The sequence below is a fragment of the Bubalus bubalis genome, chromosome 8, assembly GCF_019923935.1.
Source record: "Bubalus bubalis isolate 160015118507 breed Murrah chromosome 8, NDDB_SH_1, whole genome shotgun sequence".
Taxonomy (NCBI): domain Eukaryota; kingdom Metazoa; phylum Chordata; class Mammalia; order Artiodactyla; family Bovidae; genus Bubalus; species Bubalus bubalis.
Genome location: NC_059164.1, coordinates 44,443,212 through 44,464,682, shown reverse-complemented (window position 1 = coordinate 44,464,682; position 21,471 = coordinate 44,443,212). Strand labels below are relative to the sequence as shown.

Genomic DNA, 21,471 nt, shown 5'->3' with positions numbered 1-21,471 from the left:
TCTTCATTTTACAGATGAGAAAACTGAAACTTTGGGAAGTTAAAGTAACCTCCAGTGCCAGTAACTGAAAGAACTAGGATTGAACTTCAAGTCTTTCTGTTTTCATGCTTCCTTAACTTGTCACAATACAAAATACCATTACCTACCTGGAAATGTTGATTTCAACTGAATAACAATATCTATTACATCTTTTGAGTGATAAACCACTCTGTGCTACTTAGTTCGCAGATTGAGGTTGTGTTCTGTGTTCCCATAGGGTGGAATGTAACAACTGTGAGACTGGAGAACAGTGTGGTGCAATTATGCATGGCAATGCTGTCACCTTCTGTGAGCCATATGGTCCAAGAGAATTGGTAAGTATATGCTATTTATGTACATTATTCCAAATACATTGTCTTTACTGAGTTTTTTTGCAACAAAGGTTTTCCTACTCAATTCCAATTCAGATGAAAATGTGCAGTATTACTTATGAGTCCTATTGCAAATATCTCAAAATTAGGAGGAGTGATTTTAGTTTATTTTCAAATGTAAAAAAATAAAGAATTTAGTAAAAAAAAAATTGGCAGCATCAATGGATCTCATTAAACATGGCACGTCATATATATGGCTTTTTAAAAATATGGGTATGACATGCATGACATATGATATATACAAGAGACAGGTATTGTATATATAATATCTACATAATTTGTTACTTTATAAGTCCTTGTATAAAGCTTTACTTTTATACTTCTTATCTCCTTGTAATTGAAAAATGTTAGATGAACAATTTTATCACATTATTTTTACACTTTGTTTCCTAATCACCTAGAAACTTTAATGAAATATTTAAAATGAAAGAACAGACTAAATAAACCAGTTCTTAAAAAAGTTTGGTTTATGCCAAATTGTTTGATAGTAGGTTATTTTAATTTAGATGATTAGACTTTGTTTGCCAAAAATAAGTCCTTGGCTTATGTGTAAAATGCAACATGAGCATTCTAAAATTGAAAGCAATTAAATCATTAGCCATCAAATATGACTAATGAGCCTTTTGTTGTCACGTGGTACTTCTTTCTGGCACCAAGACCACATTCATTTCACATTCTTGAAAAAGGATGTATTCTTTTTCTTGAAAAAGCTAATTGTTGTCTTACACTTCAAGCTCAGTTTCTTTGTACCTAATGTTCTTTCTGCCACATCTCTTATGCTTTGCCTTTCAACTTGAGTTTCAATGCCTCTCCTTTTTTCTCCCACATCTTCCTTATCATGCAGCTTTTAGTAACAAGTTGTATTTTTCACCCCTCCATCATACATTATGTTTCAAATTAATTAATTGTAAAAGTGGCCAAAGACTGCCTTCCACCTTAAAAAGGAGGAAAAAAATCTAGCTAGGTAATTAAAGGAAGATTTAGTTGTCAAATTGTGAAAGTCAATTAATTTTTATAACATGGTTCTTATTTTATGCTGCTTGAATACCCCTTTCATGGCAATAGACAAATTTAATTTATTAAACATACGAGCTTCAGAACGTTGATAAATTGAAGAGTTTTTAGTTGAAATTAGAACACAAACAGAATTAATTGGATGCAAATTAAAATAATAGGTACTCATAATTCAAATCTTACAAGGTGTTATAATATTCCTGCAAAATAAATGTGACTCTGTAGTGAAAGTCTTCTTGAAAAAAATAGATTTGCTAGTACATCTTAAATAATATACTATGACTGAATTAATTATCTATAAACCTTAAAACAAAATTAAATTTTTGTCATAGTTAATTGAGCTTAGAATAAATGACCATTGTAGAATGTCCTCCCCACTCAGTAATATTTCAGGAAATGCTTGGCCAATTCTTTTTTCTTTCTAATTAATGAGAAATAAACATATCTAAGAATATAATGCCAAAATTCATATTTATGTAGCATAGAAACTGAAGTATCTAGTTTATTTGATTCTATGTATATTTAAGTCCGATAATTTCATTATATTCCAGTATATTAACTATTAGAGTTTATATGCTCAGTGGGCTAGTTTTGAATTGTGTTATATAATTAATATAAGATTAGCTTTTCAACCAAGAAGGAAAATATTCAAAATAATTATCTTCACCCAAGAAATGAAAAAACATACACAGATTTATGTTTACATCATAAGTATTTCCCTAATATGAGTTGTGTTGTAGACTTAAAGGGAACAAAATGAAGATTCATTAACAAAGATAAGAATGACATCTACATTTTATACACTAGGAACTTCCAGTTTCCAGTTATTTTTATACTGGATTAGTATCCCAGGAGCAAAAATATATATTGTATCTAAATTGTGTTTACAGAAAAAAGATCAATCAAAAGAAAAGTGACGAATTCAGTTGTCAGTTAACAGGCTATTATCCACTAAAATTCAAATATTTTCACTTCAAAACTGAATCCAGTAAAAACTGTTGTGCATGAGAACTGATGAAAGTTATCAGCCCCCAAATATCACTTTTAAAAGTAGATATGTATACTTTAAAATTTTTCATAAATCCAGTTCTTACTGAAACTGTGAAACAAGGAACCATAGATCAAGGCAAAGAACTTTGGAAGGCCTTATTTTTTTAAATGCCTAAAAGAGCATTTCCATTTTGCGAATTTAGTCAAATGGCCATTTCATTTCAATAAAAGACAAAGCCTGAGAGAGGAGGTATCTGCTACCACATGGGCATACTGTGCATTTGTGTTCCCACTGCTGCTCTGCTGCGCAAGCCTCACGTGTTTCATTACCTCAGTGAAGTCTCCATGTTTCAGGGAGGGCACTAACTTGATTCATTTTGCTAGTCTGAATTGAAGGTAATGAGGAATTCATTTACCCATTCCTCTAAGAGAAAATGTGCTCTCTCAGAGCTTAAAATAAAATTAGTTATGTTACTCTCCATTTTTTAAAAAATAAATTATTTACTCAATTTTTCTCTCATATTTGGAAATGTGTTTTAGTTACAATGAGGAGTTTGGGCTAAAACAGGATTAAATTCAGTACAAATTTATAGGGAAGAAGTGTAGAATGAACAGATTCAGCCTACAGTGAATTCTTCAGATTCATTTGGTGAACACACTAATTTTCTATAATTTGGAGTTTATTTGATAATTTAAGAACAGTGAGATTTGGTAGTGAAAAAGTCCTCTCTCTGATATTCATCAGTTCAGTTCAGTTCAGTCGCTCAGTCGTGTCCGACTCTTTGCGACCCCATGAATCGCAGCACACCAGGCCTCCCTGTCTGTCACCCACTCCCAGAGTTCATTCAGACTCACGTCCATCGAGACGGTGATGCCATCCAGCCATCTCATCCTCTGTTGTCCCCTTCTCCTCCTTCCCCCAGTCCCTCCCAGCATCAGAGTCTTTTCCAATGAGTCAACTCTTCGCATGAGGTGGTCAAAGTACTGGAGTTTCAGCTTTAGCATCATTCCCTCCAAAGAACACCCAGGACTGATCTCCTTTAGAATGGACTGGTTGGATCTCCTTGCAGTCCAAGGGACTCTCAAGAGTCTTCTCCAACACCCTAGTTCAAAAGCATCAATTCTTTGGTGCTCAGCTTTCTTCACAGTCCAACTCTCACATCCATACGTGACCACTGGAAAAACTATAGCCTTGACTAGACGGACCTTTGTTGGCAAAGTAATGTCTCTGCTTTTCAATATGCTATCCAGGTTGGTCTTAATTTTCCTTCCAAGGAGTAAGTGTCTTTTAATTTCATGGCTGCAAAATCATCAAAATCTCTTTAAGAGGTTCTTTAGTTTTCAGAATGGCTGATGTAATAACTTTGCAGACTGAAATTATGTATTTGAACTCAAGAATAATAAATAATTTATAATACCCAAATGTAAATATAGGTGAACAGATTTTATAGGCAGTGCTTTGTTGGGTTTTTTTTTCCCCTCTTCATCTTTCCTATCCTTTCTTGTAGCTGACAATTTTACTAATAAACTAAATTAGGTCAAGGTAAAGGAATGAGAGTCAATCATTCCAATAGTCCTTAGCTTCCCTGGTGAAGAAAACAAATAATGGAATCAATGACTAATCAAAGTCTAAGGTCACCCTCAGTTAGCACATGTAATTTGAAATTTGGCACTATTCCAAGTGATTTACTGTTTGCTAGCAGAGGTCACAACTGTGAAACTTGATCATCCAGGTGACGCAAGCATCCTTTATTACACCCTCAGGATAAGTATCAAAGACTCTCTCATATATTTAATGCACTAGCAATAGCAATAACCATGGTGCTTTTAGCTTATATAATGCCATACCATTGTTTCAAAGAACTTACATTCAAGAGTATTTCATAACTCATCTGGGAATTACTCAGTTACATAAAATCAGAGGAGGAAAAGAGCATTCATTCAATTTTTGTGAAAAATTTTAAAAATTTCCATGTGCCTCTCTGGACTTTAAGATCAAATTTTCCAAGTGGAAATCCCTGAGGGTAAATAGATACTCTAAAAGTTATGGGGGAGGGAAAAAACAGATTTCTTTTAACCTTGTAGGGCATTTGGTTCTGTCCAAGGCATCCATGAGACATTTGTTCTCTGAAACATTTGGTAGATACCAAAAAGTCTTTGAGATTTGGTCTATCCAAACGTCCATGAGCTTGTTTGGTTTATGTTAAATGGTTTAGGACACGACCAAATATTATGGACTTTTTGTAGAGGACCAAATGTCTTTTGGACATTTTGGACAGGACCAAATGTCTGCTAACCTCCTTTAAAGAAATCTTGAAAAGGAGCTAGTATTTTGTTATCTAAAGAAATTTCTATTAGTGCATTTTTCTCTAATGACTCTGGTGAGAGGAAGGGAATAGGAAACAGAGTTCTGGACATGGTGGGCCAGTTTTTTCTTAAATAATCTGTGATAATGAAAGATTTAAATAGATAATTTCATCTGATACCCTGACACCAGTGATTCTTGCAATGGTAAACACAAATTAGGAGCTGATAGCCATACTGATATCTAGACAACTTATAAAAAGGTCTCTCTTGCCCTCCCCTTTGTTACTTTTTCTGTTTCTTCATGAATGTTAAAGCCACATAATTAAAACATACACTCCAACACCGCTTTCCAAATTGTGTTGTAGAAATGGAAAGCACAGTTTGATCTTTTGATATTCACATTTCAGCTGAATTTTGGCACTTCAAGAAGCTTATTCACTGTTTGTCCACCAGTTCCCACAGTGATTCATGAACTGGCTATCTCTTAACCCTTCTGCCATGGTGGACTCCATCGTATGAGGGCTGCAAAGTCCAAGAGTATTATTATGACATTAAGAAGACTACTCCTTCTGCCATGTTTAAAACATAGTTATCCACTTCCTATTTTATTGGGTTCAGTCATAGGATGCATCCCATACCTTAGCTCATGGGATCAGAAACCCAACAAGAGTCACTGAAAATAAGAACCAAAAGAAAAAAGAAAGAAAATGAGAACCTTATTTCTCACCTTACTTGAGCTGGTATGGGTCAAAGTAACTGCTCCATAGAATGAATGAATGGAAAAAAATTAATTTTTTTTTAAATTTTAATTTATTTAAAATTAAATAAGGTACCATTCCTTTTCCAGAAAGGGGAAAGTTATTTAGGCATGCTTTTTCATGAAACTAAAGGAAAATAATAGCAATGTGTTGGAAGAGTATTTCTACCCCTATAATTTGATTATTTGGGAGAGGGATAACAGTTTTATTGAAAAATAATCCTCATACTCTACAATTCATTCATTTAAAGTATACAATTCAAGGTTTTCACCTTAATCACAAAATTATACAGCCATCACCACATCAGTTTTAGAACATTCTTATCATCCTCCAAAAAAATTCTGTATCTTTTACCTGTTGTAATTTTATTTACCTTTCAGAATATTCCTACTCTTCTCATATGTTTTAATTTTGGCCCCAGTTTTTGTTTGGTCAATTTTTAATGACATTTTTATGGGCCCCAGGCCTACTGATGAGGATTGAGAGAAGGGTGCAGTGAGTAGAGGGGGCTGTGTTAAATGCCTGGTAAATTACACTAAAAAGAGTTTTAAACAAGACCCTGAAAAATGTACTGGGAGTGCCTAAGTGAGGATCTCCCAGAGAAACACAAAACATATTGACAGAAACAAGCTAATCACTGGATAAATATAACCTTTGTTTATGGCTCCTTTCCATCCTCTTAATTTTCACTCTCCCTCCTCCTGAATCTTTTGCCTCTTTCTCCTGCTTTCTATCTTGTCTGATTTTGGTATATTCCTTTTTCTAGATTACCACAGGCCTTAATACAACAACAGCTTCTGTCCTCCAGTTTTCCATTGGTAAGTGTTGTTAGCAATTAAGCAATTTAACTTGGAAATGTTTGTTTTAATCATTGTGTTCCAGCAGGATTATGGTGCCAAATGCTTTTAGATTTAGAGAAAAGTAAGTCTTAACACTGCAGTAAATAATTTAAAACATTTTTAAACTGAAATTAAAAAAATTTTAAATGCTGTTCTCATTTCTCTCTGGCAGCAAGTGGCATGTAAAAACAATCCAGGTAATCCAAAACATTTTAAAGGTAGTTACATGTGGATTTTGAGTGTATTGGAATATTTTATTATACAGAATGACCTTACTAATAATGTTTTTCTCAGATTAAGATTGAAATTCATTAAATTGCCTGCATTCTTACTGAATGGTAGTAAAAAATGTGATTTATTTATGGCTGAGAGAAACCAATTTAGGCTTCATGTTTGACATAAGTAATCTATGTTTAATTAATTCACACACCAATAATTTAAAAATGACTGTATCTAGCAATATTTCTTTTAGGTGCTTTGTATTTGAGCTAAAAATTTCTACACAAAGCATTTAGTAAAATAAGGTTATCTTTTGGACAAGTGTGTATAGTTTTTCTATTATATTATTTTCCATTTGAATTTTCAAAGTTGTATATTAATAAATAACATGTGTGTTTCCAAAGGGAATATTCTAAGTAAAGAAAGATATTGCCTTCTAGATGGGGGCTCATTTTTGGTCTTGGTTTTAAAGACCAAACATGGACACCTCCTGGCCTCTCCCGTAACATGAGGACTGCTGACAGCCATGCCTCTGAGATGGCACCCTCCACTTTGGACCATCTTCACTGTCATGTCTTTGGGAATCCACCACTAGCGGAAGAACCGTTTCTCTCACTGTGCTTCTAGTCCTAATTGCAGCACAGTGCTCTGGCAGCCCATGGTAGTTGATTTCCTAAGAGCAATGTTCTTTAAGTCATGTAGTTGTCATTTTTCCCTCAGGTGGCACCCTTTCAGTTTCTGTTAGGTATACTGTGAACCTGCTTGTGTACAATTTGGACTCTTCTCTTCTCACATTGATAGCATTACCTCCAACAATTTACTAACTACTCGGAAGTCCTTTATGTGGTCATAAGGAAAGCATTAACAAAAAAATAAAATAATAAGGTTTTTGGTAGGAAGGTTTTTTGATCTATTAGCAAGTGTATAATAAATTTTCTATAATGAGCATATAATACTTCTATAATCAGAAAAAAGAGCTAATTTTTTTGAAGTTGTAGTGTTACAGAAACAGGATTTTTTTCAATTGTAGCATGATAGGCTAGTGTAACTTAGAGATTCTTAACCAGAACAAATGTGTTTAAATTCATTATACTACTATTACAAAATATAAGCTAGATTTTTTTATTTATCAATAGTCTGAGCATTTATTAATAATAATTAATATATTAATTTCAGATATTATCTTTAAACATTTAAAGAACACAAGAGAATCCTCTTTTAAAATATATGCTCACAATTCTACTATATTTAAACTTTATTCAAGGTAGCAGAGATCCAGCACTGATTAAATTATCCCTCCTTCAAGGGAAAAAAGATCTTTTTTTGTAAATAGTAAGGAGTATACTTTTGAGCCAGCATAGATTCATTTCCTCACTTTTCAGTAGCTGAGAAAGGAATGTTTATCAGAGAATAAAGAGTTTGGTGCCGGAGACCCAAAGCCCAGAAGAAGCACCATACCCAAAGGCTTGAGACTAGACCCAAAAAATGTAACTTGGCAAGAATCATTGATTTCTCCACAAGTCACAGGGTTATAGCCCAGCAGGCCAGAGTGTTGCTTGTATTATAAAAAGCATGGATTTGAATCCTAGACTAGAAGACTGGAAGAGTAACAGAATCAGGGAGTTACAAAAAGATGGATAGATAGATAAGTATGTCAAGTTTGTAACTAAAAAAATACTTCAGTATTTTTTAGTATGTTTAGAATCAAAAGTGAAATTTTAACATGTCATTGTATGGGAATGAGACAAAATATTTAGTTTAGTAAATTATAATTTACTGCTTAGTGACTTCATCAGGAAATTTGCTTACTACATTTTGATGATAAAAATTCTTGAGAACTAAGAAGTATTAAGGTGGCTGACAAGCAGTGTAGTGGCAAACCATTAGCTATATGATGTATGGTGTTGTGTGGTAAATAGGTATAACAAGCAGAACTTTTCTGAAATGATTTTGTGTATCTCATGATGAGTGCTTGGAGTACTATTGTTCTGTTTGTATTTATGGTGTGAGGACTAGACCGGGGCACACACAGAAATTACAGACACATCATAATTGTATATATTCATCCTGAGTTTTACAAGCCCCACAGTGACCAAATACCAAAGTAGCAACCTCAGCCTAGTAGCATTGCATTTATATTCTGTTCAAAATTTTTATTAAGTGTGTTATAAAAAACACAGTATGTACACAGTTCAACATTTATATTTATTTGTGTCTTGTGAAACTTTCCAAATATGTTCTAATAGTATGGTTAAATATGGTCAGTCAGATTTAGAGTCACTTCTTAAGAAGTCCTCTGGGATGTTAAATTCTCATTGTATATCGTGATGATTCAGATATAATATAGACCACTTTCTAGGGGATTCTGTCTTTATTTATGGCCTCAATAATAAATTATGCCTATACAACCACAACTAAATAAATTATTGCCTTGATATTTTTATATTGCTCTTGTAAACATTTTTAATTACATCATAAGCATTATCCAAGAGAGTTCCAAGTATCTTGTCTTTAATTACTAAGGAGTGTCTTAATCAACTCTTGCCATGTCAATTATTAGCACCAATGCTATGCCAGTATATCTTTCTAAATACATACACACACACACACACACACACACACACACATACATAGATTACAGACTATCTTCACCAAATGAATTTTTAAGTTAAAGCATCCTGAAAACACAGTCCTGAAGTTGAAATTTACCAGATTATCAATAGCTAAATTGTCTTGAAAGATGTCCTAAAATACTCTTAGAACAACTTTTCATTTTTCCATTTCAGTGAAAGATCTCATATCCATTTCTGTGCTAGGCATCGATCTGCTACAATCCTCACTTGATTCATTAGATTCAACTGGTGGAATTTATGGTTGTAGCCTTAGGGGCACTTACCTATTTCCTTTAGATTTCCTCTGAGACAGGAAGAAAAATTTGAGATGGTGCCCTTGCAAACCATTATTTTACAGGTTCCTCCAAACTCTGTTTTCCTAAGCAGGATCCTGGGTCCAGGGGAAGTGCTAGTAGTGCTTTGGACTCATTGTTCATTTAACAGAATTTCACTGCGTATTTTGCTGTCTCCTTAGGCTTTTCTGGGTTAAAGTTGACTATGGAAAGACAAAAAAGTGAGAAAACAACATTTTACACTGCTTAGTGATGTGGTGGAAGGCTTTAGATGCATATGGAGCATGCAACCTCTAGAGAACTGCTAGATTGTTGTAAACATAAATGGACGTGTCAGGTCCCTGTGGTGTTAGGTCCTGCAGAGTAAAGCGATTCAGGAAGGCTTCTTAGGAGAGTTCCTGAAGGTCAACAACATGAGTCATTGGAAAGGATGAAGTTTTTCCAGTTGAGGAGATAGAGTGACATAAGCAAGCCATAAAATGGGAATCTGAGTTCTTTCCTGGAGCAGAAAGACTGGCTAAGGAAGGCTATGAGCAATGTAGCATTATAGTTGTGTCCATCTGAAGAGTTCATGTTCATCAGCTGGGAGTTTTACATAGGCAGTAGAGGTCAGAAAAGTTACCTCTTTCTCTCTTAAGCAATAAAGAAATATAATGAAATTAATTTTTAATATGTGTCATCTTTCTTAAGAAAGATCAGTTGTGTTAAGAATGGATTTGTCCCTTCCTTAATATAAATCTACATTGATTTACTCAACACGAGCTTGCCAAAGAATATACTTGTTCAATTTAGCCCAGATCTTTTTTCCAGATTAATAGAATCTGTTGGCTAAGTGGGGATTGAAGGTAAAGCATTTTAAAAACATACATCATGAAGAACTTTTTGGCTTAGGAGGTGTATCTGTCTTGTCCATCATGTTATTCTCAGCCCTAGCCCTCAGCCCTAGGGACTCAAAATTAGAAGATGCTCATAAATATTTCTTGCCTGAGTGACAAGTAACTATTACAGAGACATCTGTAATATTATGTAACCAAGTGCTAAATTGATGTGATACAGACATTTCATGTCAAGAGATTTGGGGGAAATGATCTGAGGACCTCAACTAATGGAAAAAATAATCCAGAAGAAAACAGAGAATCACCAATAAACTGTGCTTTTAGTGAAGCCAGTAGACAAAAAATACATATCCATGTGTTTAATCAGTTTGTTATTAATGAACTAGCTAGAATCTTTTATTTGTTCATAATTCATAGAGTTGATACCTTTTTTCTTTGGTTTTACTTATGAATATCCTAAAGATTTGGGGGTTTGTAAGTATGTGTTTGGGCTTCACTAGTGGCTCAGTGCTAAAGAATCCACCTACAATGCCAGAGTTGCAAGTTTGATCCCAGAATCAGGAAGATCGCCTGGAGGAGGGCATGGCAACCAATTCCAGTATTCTTGCCTAAAGAATCCCATGGGTAGAGGAGCCTGGCAGGCTACAGTCCATAGGGTCGCAAAGAGTAGGACATGACTGAAGTGACTTAGCATGCACACACACACACAGATGTTTGTGTGTGTGTGTGTGTGTTTACTGCTTTTTCATTTGTTTATAATCACCTTAAACAAAGTAAAGGCACTATGTCATGAATGTTTTGTATTTACAGATTAAGGTATGAAAATGTCTTTCAGTACAGTCACTCAGTCGTGTCCAACTCTTTGCGACCCCATGAATCGCAGCATGCCAGGCCTACCTGTCCATTACCAACTCCCGGAGTTCACTCAAACTCATATCCATCGAGTTGGTGATACCATCCAGCCATCTCATCCTCTGTCATCCCCTTCTCCTCATGTCCCCAATCCCTCCCAGGATCAGAGTCTTTTCCAATGAGTCAACTCTTTGCATGAGGTGGCCAAAGTATCGGAGTGTCAGCTTTAGCCTCAGTCCTTCCAGTGAACACCCAGGACTGATCTCCTTTAGGACGAACTGGTTGGATCTCCTTGCAGTCCAAGGGACTCTCAAGAGTCTTCTCCAACACCACAGTTCAAAAGCATCAATTCTTCAGCACTCAGCTTTCTTCACAGTCCAACTCTCACATCCATACATGACCACTGGAAAAACCATAGCCTTGACTAGATGGACCTTTGTTGGCAAAGTAATGTCTGTGCTTTTTAATATGCTGTCTAGGTTGGTCATAACTTTCCTTCCGAGGAGTAAGCATCTCTTAATTTCATGGCTGTAGTCACCATCTGCAGTGATTTTGGAGCCCCCAAAAATAAAGTCAGCCACTGTTTCCCCATCTATTTGCCATGAAGTGATGGGACGAGATGCCATGATCTTAGTTTTCTGAATGTTGAACTTTAAGCCCACTTTTTCACTCTCCTACTTCACTTTCATCAAGAGGCTCTTTAGTTCTTCTTCACTTTCTGCCATAAGGGTGGTGTCATCTGCATATCTGAGGTTATTGATATTTCTCCCGGCAATCTTGATTCCAGCTTGGGCTTCTTCCAGCCCAGCATTTCTCATGATGTACTCTGCATGTAAGTTATATAAGCAGGGTGACAATATATAGCCTTGACATACTCCTTTCTTTATTTGGAACCAGTCTGTTGTTCCATGTCCAGTTCTAACTGTTGCTTCCTAACCTGCATATAGGTTTCTCAAGAGGCATGTCAGGTATAAGCAAGGTGAAAAAAAACAGCCCTCATAATGGGAGAAAATAATAGCAAATGAAACAACTGACAAAGAATTAATTTCCAAAATATACAAGCAGCTCATACAACTCAATACCAGAAAAACAAACAACCCAATCAAAAAGTGGGGAAAAGACCTTAACAGACATTTCTCTAAAGAAGACATACAGACGGCTAACAAGCACTTGAAAAGATGCTCAGCGTCACTCATTATTAGAGAAATGCAGATCAAAACTACAGTGAGATATCACCTCACACCAGTCAGAATGGCCATGATCAAGAAGTCTACAAACAGTAAATGCTGGAGAGAATATGGAGAAAAGGGAACACTCTTGCCCTGTTGGAGAGAATGTGAATTGATACAGCCACCATGAAAGATGGCATGGAGATTCCTTAAAAGACTAGGAATAAAACCACCATATCACCCAGCAATCCCACTCCCAGCATATACCCTGAGGAAACCAAAACTGAAAGACATGTGTATTCCATTGTTCATTGCAACACTATTTACAATAGCTAGAACATGGAAGCAACCTAGATGTCCATTGACAGATGAATGAATAAAGAAGTTATGTATATATACACAATGGAATATTACTCAGCCATAAAAAGGAATAAATTTGAGTCAGTTCTAATGAGGTGGATGAACCTAAAACCTATTATACAGAGTGAAGTAAGTCAGAAAGAGAAAGATAAATATCATATTCTAACACATATATATGGAACCTAGAAAAATGGTACTGAAGAATTTATTTACAGAGCAGCAGTGGAGAAACAGACATAAAGAATAGACTTATGGACATGGGGAGAGGGGAGGAGAGGGTGAGATGTATGGAAAGAGTAACATGAAAACTTCCGTTACCATATATAAAATAGATAGCCAACAGGAATTTGCTATATGGCTCAGGAAACTGAAACAGGGCTCTGTATCAACCTAGAGACGTGGCATGGGGAGGGAGATGAGAGGGAGGTTCAAAAGGGAGGAGATATATGTATGCTGCTGCTGCTGCTAAGTCGCTTCAGTCGTGTCCGACTCTGTGTGACCCCATAGATGGCAGCCCACCAGGCTCCCCCGTCCCTGGGATTCTCCAGGCAAGAACACTGGAGTGGGTTGCCATTTCCTTCTCCAATGCACGAAAGTGAAAAATGAAAGTGATGTCGCTCAGTCGTGTCCGACTCTTAGCAACCCCACAGACTGCAGCCTACCAGAGTCCTCCATCCATGGGATTTTCCAGGCAAGAGTACTGGAGTGGGGTGCCACTGCCTTCTCCGGTTGATTGCTTCTTCTGTGGATGATTCATGTTGAGGTTTGACAGAAAACAACAAAATTCTGTAAAGCAATTATCCTTCAATTAAAAAATAAATTAATTAAAAAGAAAACAAAAAAGACCAGTTTATATGAACTTTATATATTTTTCAAATCTACCTCACCCCAAGTTCCTAATCCCTATCTTAAGTAATAAAAGGGAATATTCTGAAATATTGTAAGATGCTACTAAATATAATGTTCTGGCAAAGGTTATTGAAATTAATTATGTCTGCATTATTAAAACTAATAACAAGAGTTTTCTCTTCCTGAATTAAAGTAGTTTGAAAGATACTATGCCGTTTCCCTTTTGAAATATTTAATTTATTGTCACTCATCTTGATGAGGCTTAAAAGATAAATATTAATATTTCATTCATAAATATTTTTTACTAATATTTATTGAAGCCTGTTCTTTAGAAGGGATAAAACATTGAACAATAGGATGAGAAGAAATTGATCATTAATATAGACTAAATAGTCCTTCCTCCTTGAAAAAAATCTCATTACCACACCCTGATATCTCTGAATCCCCACTTCCTCTATTTTATTTTGTGATGCTTATTTCACTCAGCATTGATTTATACTGTGGCCATTTGTGCACATCCACTTTCATCCTTTTTAGCTTAAATGATCCTTGAAGAGTAAGGAGTGTACAAGTGTCCTCTTGTTTTTAGGATATAATTTTACTCACAACTAGTACCACCCCGGAGTATCAGCATCACAGGGAAGGTTAAAGCGATGGTCCCTTTCTGGGAGATGAGGTAGAGGGCATTGTAAGACCTTGTGGCCAAGGTCAAAGCCCAAACAACAAAAGGGTAGTAATGCTGAGTCCCCAGATTGTTGGGGGTGGAGAGGGACGTTATGTAACACCTGCTCTCAAAGGTGGATATAGTCCTACTAGAAAATGAGCCAGACTTGAGCACTAGGGCTTGGTTTAAGGCCTCCACCCCAAGGAAGAGAGGGCTGCTTGGCAGGGAACCTGGCAAAGTCTGACACATTTTGCATTTCCCTTCCTTATGTTTTTCCCAACATAGCATCTGATGAAACCTCTATGTTGGTCTTGGGAGGGAATTTGTAAAAGGGTGAGCACCCAAAAGTGGTTGGAAATTACATCGTGTTTCATAAATTAGAAGAGAATTGGTCCCTTATAGGAGTGGCAGGAAAAAGGAAAAAATACAAATATTTTGGAAGTGAGGGAATGGGGATAGGGCTGAAAGAGAGAAAGGTACAAAGGGGAGGAGGACAGCTGTTCATTTTATATCCTGTGGTCATTGTCCATCTGCCATAAACTGAAAGAAGTCACCTAATGAGATTTGGGAATTTCAGCCAAGGAAGTGACTAAGGAGCAAAATATTAAGTACAATAAATTACATACTGTCACATTTATTCAAAAAGAAAGGCTTGTAGGTCAAATAGTCTGTTTCCTAATAAAGTCAGTCAAAACAAAACCTGTTGCTAGTAGCCTCATTTTAAAAATTAATATAAAACAGAAGGGGAAGAAAAGTTGCTTTTAAAACCTGATTCTTTTTCTGCATTTAATAATAAAGTTTTTTTTTTATTTTAAACAAAACATTTTTAGCATATGTATAGCATGAATGTAGAATATTTGAGTTTTTACTGTACTTTGACCTCTCTCTCTTAATCCTTTCAGTTTTTAGTAGTTGCTTAAAATGGAAAATTTACTTTCACATAATGGTTCTTTTTACAACACTGTCCTTGAAATATGTTTTTTTTTACTGGAAAAAATGGTGAATTCCACCAAAAGTTATTTCTTGGTGGGCAAAACCAAGGTATAGACATAAATTCTAGATTTTCATATTCAGATAATGCTTAATTGATCTTTTGGGGCAGCTGAAGATTTTGGACATGTTGATTTCTCTGACTTGACAATTTCTGCTAATAAAATAATGATTTTGGTCAACTTTGGTCATCATATCCAAAATTGAATTCACTTGCTCTTGACAGATCCAAGAGTAATTCGAGGATTTCCTCTCATACAGAATGGAACTATTTTTAATTAAAGTAATATCCTTTCAGTCACAATTCCCATCCCTGTCATTTGGAACTGAGAAGCCCCAGGATGCTTCCCGCCTGGGCTGCCACAAAGCATTATCCGATACAGTAACCATTTTTCCCTTCCCTGCCTAGTACTCACCCCTTTAGCTATAGTCTGTGAGCTTCAACAAAGCATGAGCTGCTGTCTCTGTGCAGGCACAAGCCAGGCGAGCTGAGCCTGTATTTTGTGAGAGCCTGAAGCAGCACTGCCTGGCAGGCAATGTAGGCAGGGTTCGACATAGGGGCAACCGTGCGAGAACAGCATCCAAGTACTCTGTGGATACCTGCGGTCCATGAAGGTAATAAGTAACAAAAACAACTTGTTTCAAAGGCTATCAGGTGAGAAGCTAACTCACTGCTAGAGGACCAACTTGATTACAGTTTTTACAACATTTATAAACGAATGAAGTAGATTTATATAGATGTGCCACATTATTATATAAATCTGCTTCATTCGTTTATAAATGTTGTAAAAACTGTAATCAAGTTTGTCCTCTTATAAGACAGTATGAACAGGTATGTATAATCTTATAAAGTTTAGGTTTTCTACACGGAGAGGAATAAAACAAACATGAAAACTAAGAAATATATGAAACTGGCTATCCTGGAAATTACAGCATTATCTTCTTAAAACCAAGAGTCACAATTTAGGTCCTGTTCATCAGGTAGTACTTCCAAGACTGGCCATATTACAAAGATTTTGGTCTACTTAAAGCAGATTGTTTTGATGCCATGGGCTGGGAGAGCTAATGCCCTTAGGATTTTTCTGGGAGACTCAGTAATGAAGGAAATAAAAACCTAAGTATAATGTAATTATTGTTCTACATCATTGTTGTTCCTGGAAAATAAACATTCACAGCTGCCTCTAATGAAATATTTGAGCAGAAGTTTGGGAAAATATCGAAATATTGATCATCTGTATAATAATGGCCCATTGGCTTGCTTGCAGCAGAATTACTCTGAAGAATTGCCAGGTAGCAAATAAACTTTTACTGTATTTCTCGGTTCTTTTGGATACAATGAGTGTTTACTCCCTAGTGAATAGTACTATCCTTAAAAATCGCTCTTATGGGAAGACTTCCCTGATTGTCCCAGTGGTTAAGACCCCATGCTTCCAATGCACAGGGCACAGGTTCAATCTCTGCCTCAGAGAGATCCTTGGTTGGGGAACTAAGATCCCACATGCTATGCAGCCAAAAAAAAAAAAAAAAAAAAAAACAAGTTTCTCTTGGCAAAGAAAAAAAAGTGATAATTGCCAGAACTGCTTATTATACCAATGTCTTCATCTTGCTCATCACATTTTTCACATTATAGAATGAGGCAAGTCCCTTTCTTGAATGCCTTAGCCTACAGGAACGTAATATGCCCTGGAAGTGACAGTGTCTGGCTTTTAAAAGCTTCTCTAAAAGTTCCCCATTCATTTCTTTTTCTCTTTCCATTCACTACAAGCTCTAGTTAATACCCCTCTCCTCCATTTATCTACCTTGAAAAGATGAAAGGATGTGCTGATTCTACTAAGATTGGCTCCAGTCCTAGCAGGGAGTTTAAGTAGTCCGATTACATCCATTTCATCACTTTATGATCTTTCTGTATCAAATGCTGTTGTTTACACGCGGCTCTAGGACTCTGCTTGTTTCTGAGGTCTGAATTTTGAGTAATAGCAGCAGCAACACTTGGGCTGCAAGAATTCTCAGCAGGGTTCTGTCCAGACACTCCTCAAGCCTCAGTATTTATGGGCCCCTCTCCACTATCTAGAGGCATGATTTCTGGCAGTGCTTCTCCCCAATCCATAAATTCTGCAAGATCACTTCTCTCCTTCTGTGGCCCTGTGCCACGTTTAAAAAGGCAGCTTGTTTTTCAGGCAGCGCTTTGAGGAAAAGAGTCTGCTCCCGGCAACCACTACCAAACCCCCAAGAGGGAGTAGCTCCTTCTATTGTTTCTGTTCTGATTTACTTTGAAAAGTCCCGGGCTTTGTGGAGAAGGGCATAACCAAATAAAAATAAAGCTACCCAGGTCTTGGGAGACTAAAACCAATTGATTTATTCTTCTGCTATAAAAGTAAAAAGATATAGAGAGGACTACAGGAGATACTGGCTCACAATCCCTAATCTGTAATTCCATAGTATAAAAACACTCAGAAAAAACACAGAACTTTTTCTTTTTTAATTTATCTGATGGCAAAGCCTCACATGATCTGAATTCATTTGGTAGCAAGACTTGAAGTAATTTAAGGCTATTTATAATCTTATACTACTTTATATGAATCTTCGTATATTTAAGTGCAGAAATATTAATATGTTTCATTATAGGATAGTGCCTCAAACTTGCTGGTGATCTTACATACTCTGTGGTGTATTTACCTTGTTACCTTTCTGAAATCTGTAAGTTAAATCAGTCAGTAATTTGGATCCTAAAGTTTATCTTACCTTAAGTGATTGTGAATATGTATAAATGTTATTTTGAGAAAGTGAGTAATAACTCTTGAATTCTTAATAGAATAAATGACTAATATTTCTATTTTTTAAGTGGCTTTGATTTTATACTAAATCAAGCTATTCTTTAAGGTTTTTACTTTTATGGCAACCACCCAAAAGAAATGGGAAGAAAGGAAAAGGTTTATGTGTGAATTTTGGGAAACTTCCTGGCTCTGCAAGGTATTTGCAGTCTCCTTTGTGCATATATATTATGGTTAATGGGCTACTGAACAATGAACAGGTTTTCAGTGTGCTTAATATGGGCTTTACTGATTAGCACATAATTGCTACTTGCTCATGTGTTTGTGTATTCTTGGCATTGTAAACTCTAACAGCCATTTAAGATCCTCTCAGCCAGCACTGCACAGAAGCACTCCCTAAATCCTGGAAGTTGCAGGTTCTCACCAGGTTTTGTTGAGCTCCTGAGGCTCATTCAGGTTCATCTGCAACACTGTCCAAAACTGAATGGCTTATTTGTTATGTAAGCAAACAATTGAAATGAAGTGAAGTCCTCAGTTGCTCTCTTTGCGACCCCTTGGAATGTAGCCTACCAGGCTCCTCCGTCCATGGGATTTTCCAAGCAAGAATACTGGAGTGGGTTGCCATTTTCTTCTCCAGGAGATCTTCCTGACCCAGGGGTTGAACCCAGGTCTCTTGCATTGTAGGCAGACACTTTACCATCAGAGCTACCAGGGAAGTATATAAGCAAACAATTACATCAAGTCATTTCATCCATCCTCATCCAGTTGTAATATGATCATTTCCTTTTAAGAATATTTTAATTGAGCCAGATCTGCTTGAAAAAAAGAGAAGAGAAATAGTTTCAAGAATCATATATTCTTACTTTATTATTGTCTTGCATTACAATACATTTGTCATGTAAATGTGCCATGTTAAACGAAATGAAAAGTGAACCATGTAATCTGGAGTTTGGTACCCCGTGTAAGTTAAGACATTTGTGAAATTCAGGAACACACTGCAGGGCATGCTCTGTACAGGGGTGGGATCAGGTTTTGTGGGTCCACATTGGAAGCTTACACAGTTGCGTGAAGGCTAGAGTGTCATTAAGGAAAAGAATACAAAATTGAACATTCAAAATTAGGTAAAAATGTGAATGTTTATTTAAAATGAGAAAAGAAATCACAACACATTACAAATGTTTAGAAACTGGCAATACCACAAACATAAGAAAATCCAACATTTTTGTTAACTACCTGAAATACTTTTTTCCTTTTTCCTTTTGGGTGCATATTTTAAAATTACCTCTGCCTATGACAACTTTTGCTGTTGATGTAAATGGGGAAGGGAAAAGAGCACTGGATTGGGAGTTAGAACATGTAGTCACTTCTCTGCCAACTGAATTTGCCACAGAAACTTAGGTAATTGGTGGAGCCTTGGTGAGCCCCTGACAACTCGTTTGTAAAGCAAGAATGTTCATCTTCATGATCTCTTAAATGTCTTCCCACTGTGACCCTTAATCCTAGAACTGGGTGAAAAGAATGAACTATGAGTTAACCAGGAATACATTTTTTCTAAAAACATGGTTATGATGTTGCCTATTTTAGTTCAGGGGGCCCTTATAAGAAATATCAAAGTAGTTGCTATACCTTTATTCAACCAATCATAACTAGTTTATACTTGTAGCTTGTTTTGCTAGCAGGGAAATATATTAGGTAGAGGAACAGAAAAGCAACATCAGCCAAACCATGTAATGTTGTTACCCAAGCAATTCTCAGCATGAGTGATCAAATGTGCTGCCCCCTCTGGCTCTTCCCAGAAGAGTGACAGACGCTATGCTGGTGGACAGAGGCTATAAATCACCTCCATATCCTTATCCTGCTGAAAAGAAGTGCTGCAAAAGAGCCAGTAGTAACAACAGTAATAATAATGATATCGTTGCATTTCCAAAAAATTCTCTTCTTAGAGTTTAACCGACACTGCTTCCTAAATTTCATTCATTCAACAACTGTTCTCTGAGCTCCTCTTCTATGTGAAGCAGCTCTTAAGGCACTGGGGAGACAGGGTTCATGAAAGAAAATCTTTGCCCTGGTCGGGCTGACATGCTGATGAATATCAAACAAATAAATGTCAGGGAGTACTGAATGCATGAAGAAAATTAATCAGGGTCAGCACATGAGGGGTCGCATTTTGTTGGAGGTGGCCAGGGGATGGCCGCTGAGGATGTAACCATTGATCAGAGGCTTAAATTTTGTAGAAGAGATAACCTGGCAAAAAGAATAGCCAACAGAAGAGCCATGTGGACTGCCAACGGGTAGCCACACGCCTTATGTAAATGTCAGTTCTGAATGTTATTTTACTGCTTAAGTGGGGAAGGCTACTCAAAGGGTATACATATCCTGGCTTTTCCTGAATGATAACCAAAGTCAATAGAAGTGGGACTGAATCATGAGAAAATAACTAGGCTTTTAAGTTTGCATGTACCTCAGACAGAAGTATTTTTAATAATTGGTTGACTCATTGGTTGATTGATTGCAAGACTGATCATCTTGACCTGACTCCCTATAACAAAAGTGAAAAGTTGCTTATCTATTGTTTTGTAAATTATAGTAGGGATGGTACTATTTAAATAGAGCCCTGGAGTAAAAATTGATACCAATTTTAGCTGCAATTTTATAATGAGTAAAGTGGTTCAAAGGTCAAACTGAGATTACTAAAAATGTTTCTTACAACCATAGTGATGAATCTCTCTAACAGTAACAGTAAAGGAAACAACCTTATAGAAATAAGTTTTGCCATTCTTCTTGTTTTTTTATTTATAAATAAGTACTAGGCACTGTTTTACGTTTGTAAATATTTATTGTTTCCTTATAGTAAAATAATTATTTCAGAAACGGATTTATAAGCTATTATGGAATTTGTTATTTAGAATACAAATGTGAATTACACTATTATTTTAAATTTAATCCTGATTGTAATATTGTATCAGGTTAATGTTTTCCACATAATTAAAGTTTTCTGAGTTGGGAAATGTTAGAATATTACTTCTTTGGAATACAAGTATTTTTTTTTAATCTCTTTTAAATGACTTTCTATAGATTTTTAAAGCAAATGACCAAAGAAATTACTTATCAGTGCAATACCTTTTGTGTTTGTTCTCAGCGCTCAGATAGTACGTTATCACACTGATCTATGTGAGAGATGGTTTAAGGAGGTGATTGTGAAGGTAAAATAAAGGCATAGATTCAGTAAATCTGCAGAAGGGTATGCAGCTTTGGATGACTATGGAGGCAGGGGAAGGAGAAGAATGGGCATGGAACCTGCAGAGAAAGTGATTTCCAAGTGAACCTGATATGGGAACTAGAGGTGGTTTAGTCCTTTAGGTTTTACCAAAAACAGAGCCATATGGCTCAAGGCAGGAGCCAGAGTAGAAGTAGAAGCACAGAAGCGTGTCCCCACGTGTTCTGACCATGTGAAAATCAAGCAGTATTTGTTTGTTTTCTTAAGTGTGCTTTGTGCATCAGAAGGAGTATAGTGAAGTGGTTGAAGGCATGGATTCTG

At 36.2% G+C, this 21,471-nt stretch overlaps 1 protein-coding gene across 1 annotated transcript in view; it reads left to right on the top strand.

Moving 5' to 3' along the window:
* The window catches only part of RELN (reelin), a 553,128-nt gene that overhangs the window by 275,605 nt on the left and 256,052 nt on the right, over positions 1-21,471 (top strand). Inside the window, exons 7-8 of the mRNA XM_006053468.4 lie at positions 257-353; positions 6,246-6,297. Of these exons, the coding sequence (XP_006053530.3) occupies positions 257-353; positions 6,246-6,297 (149 nt within the window). The remainder of the gene's footprint in view (positions 1-256; positions 354-6,245; positions 6,298-21,471) is intronic.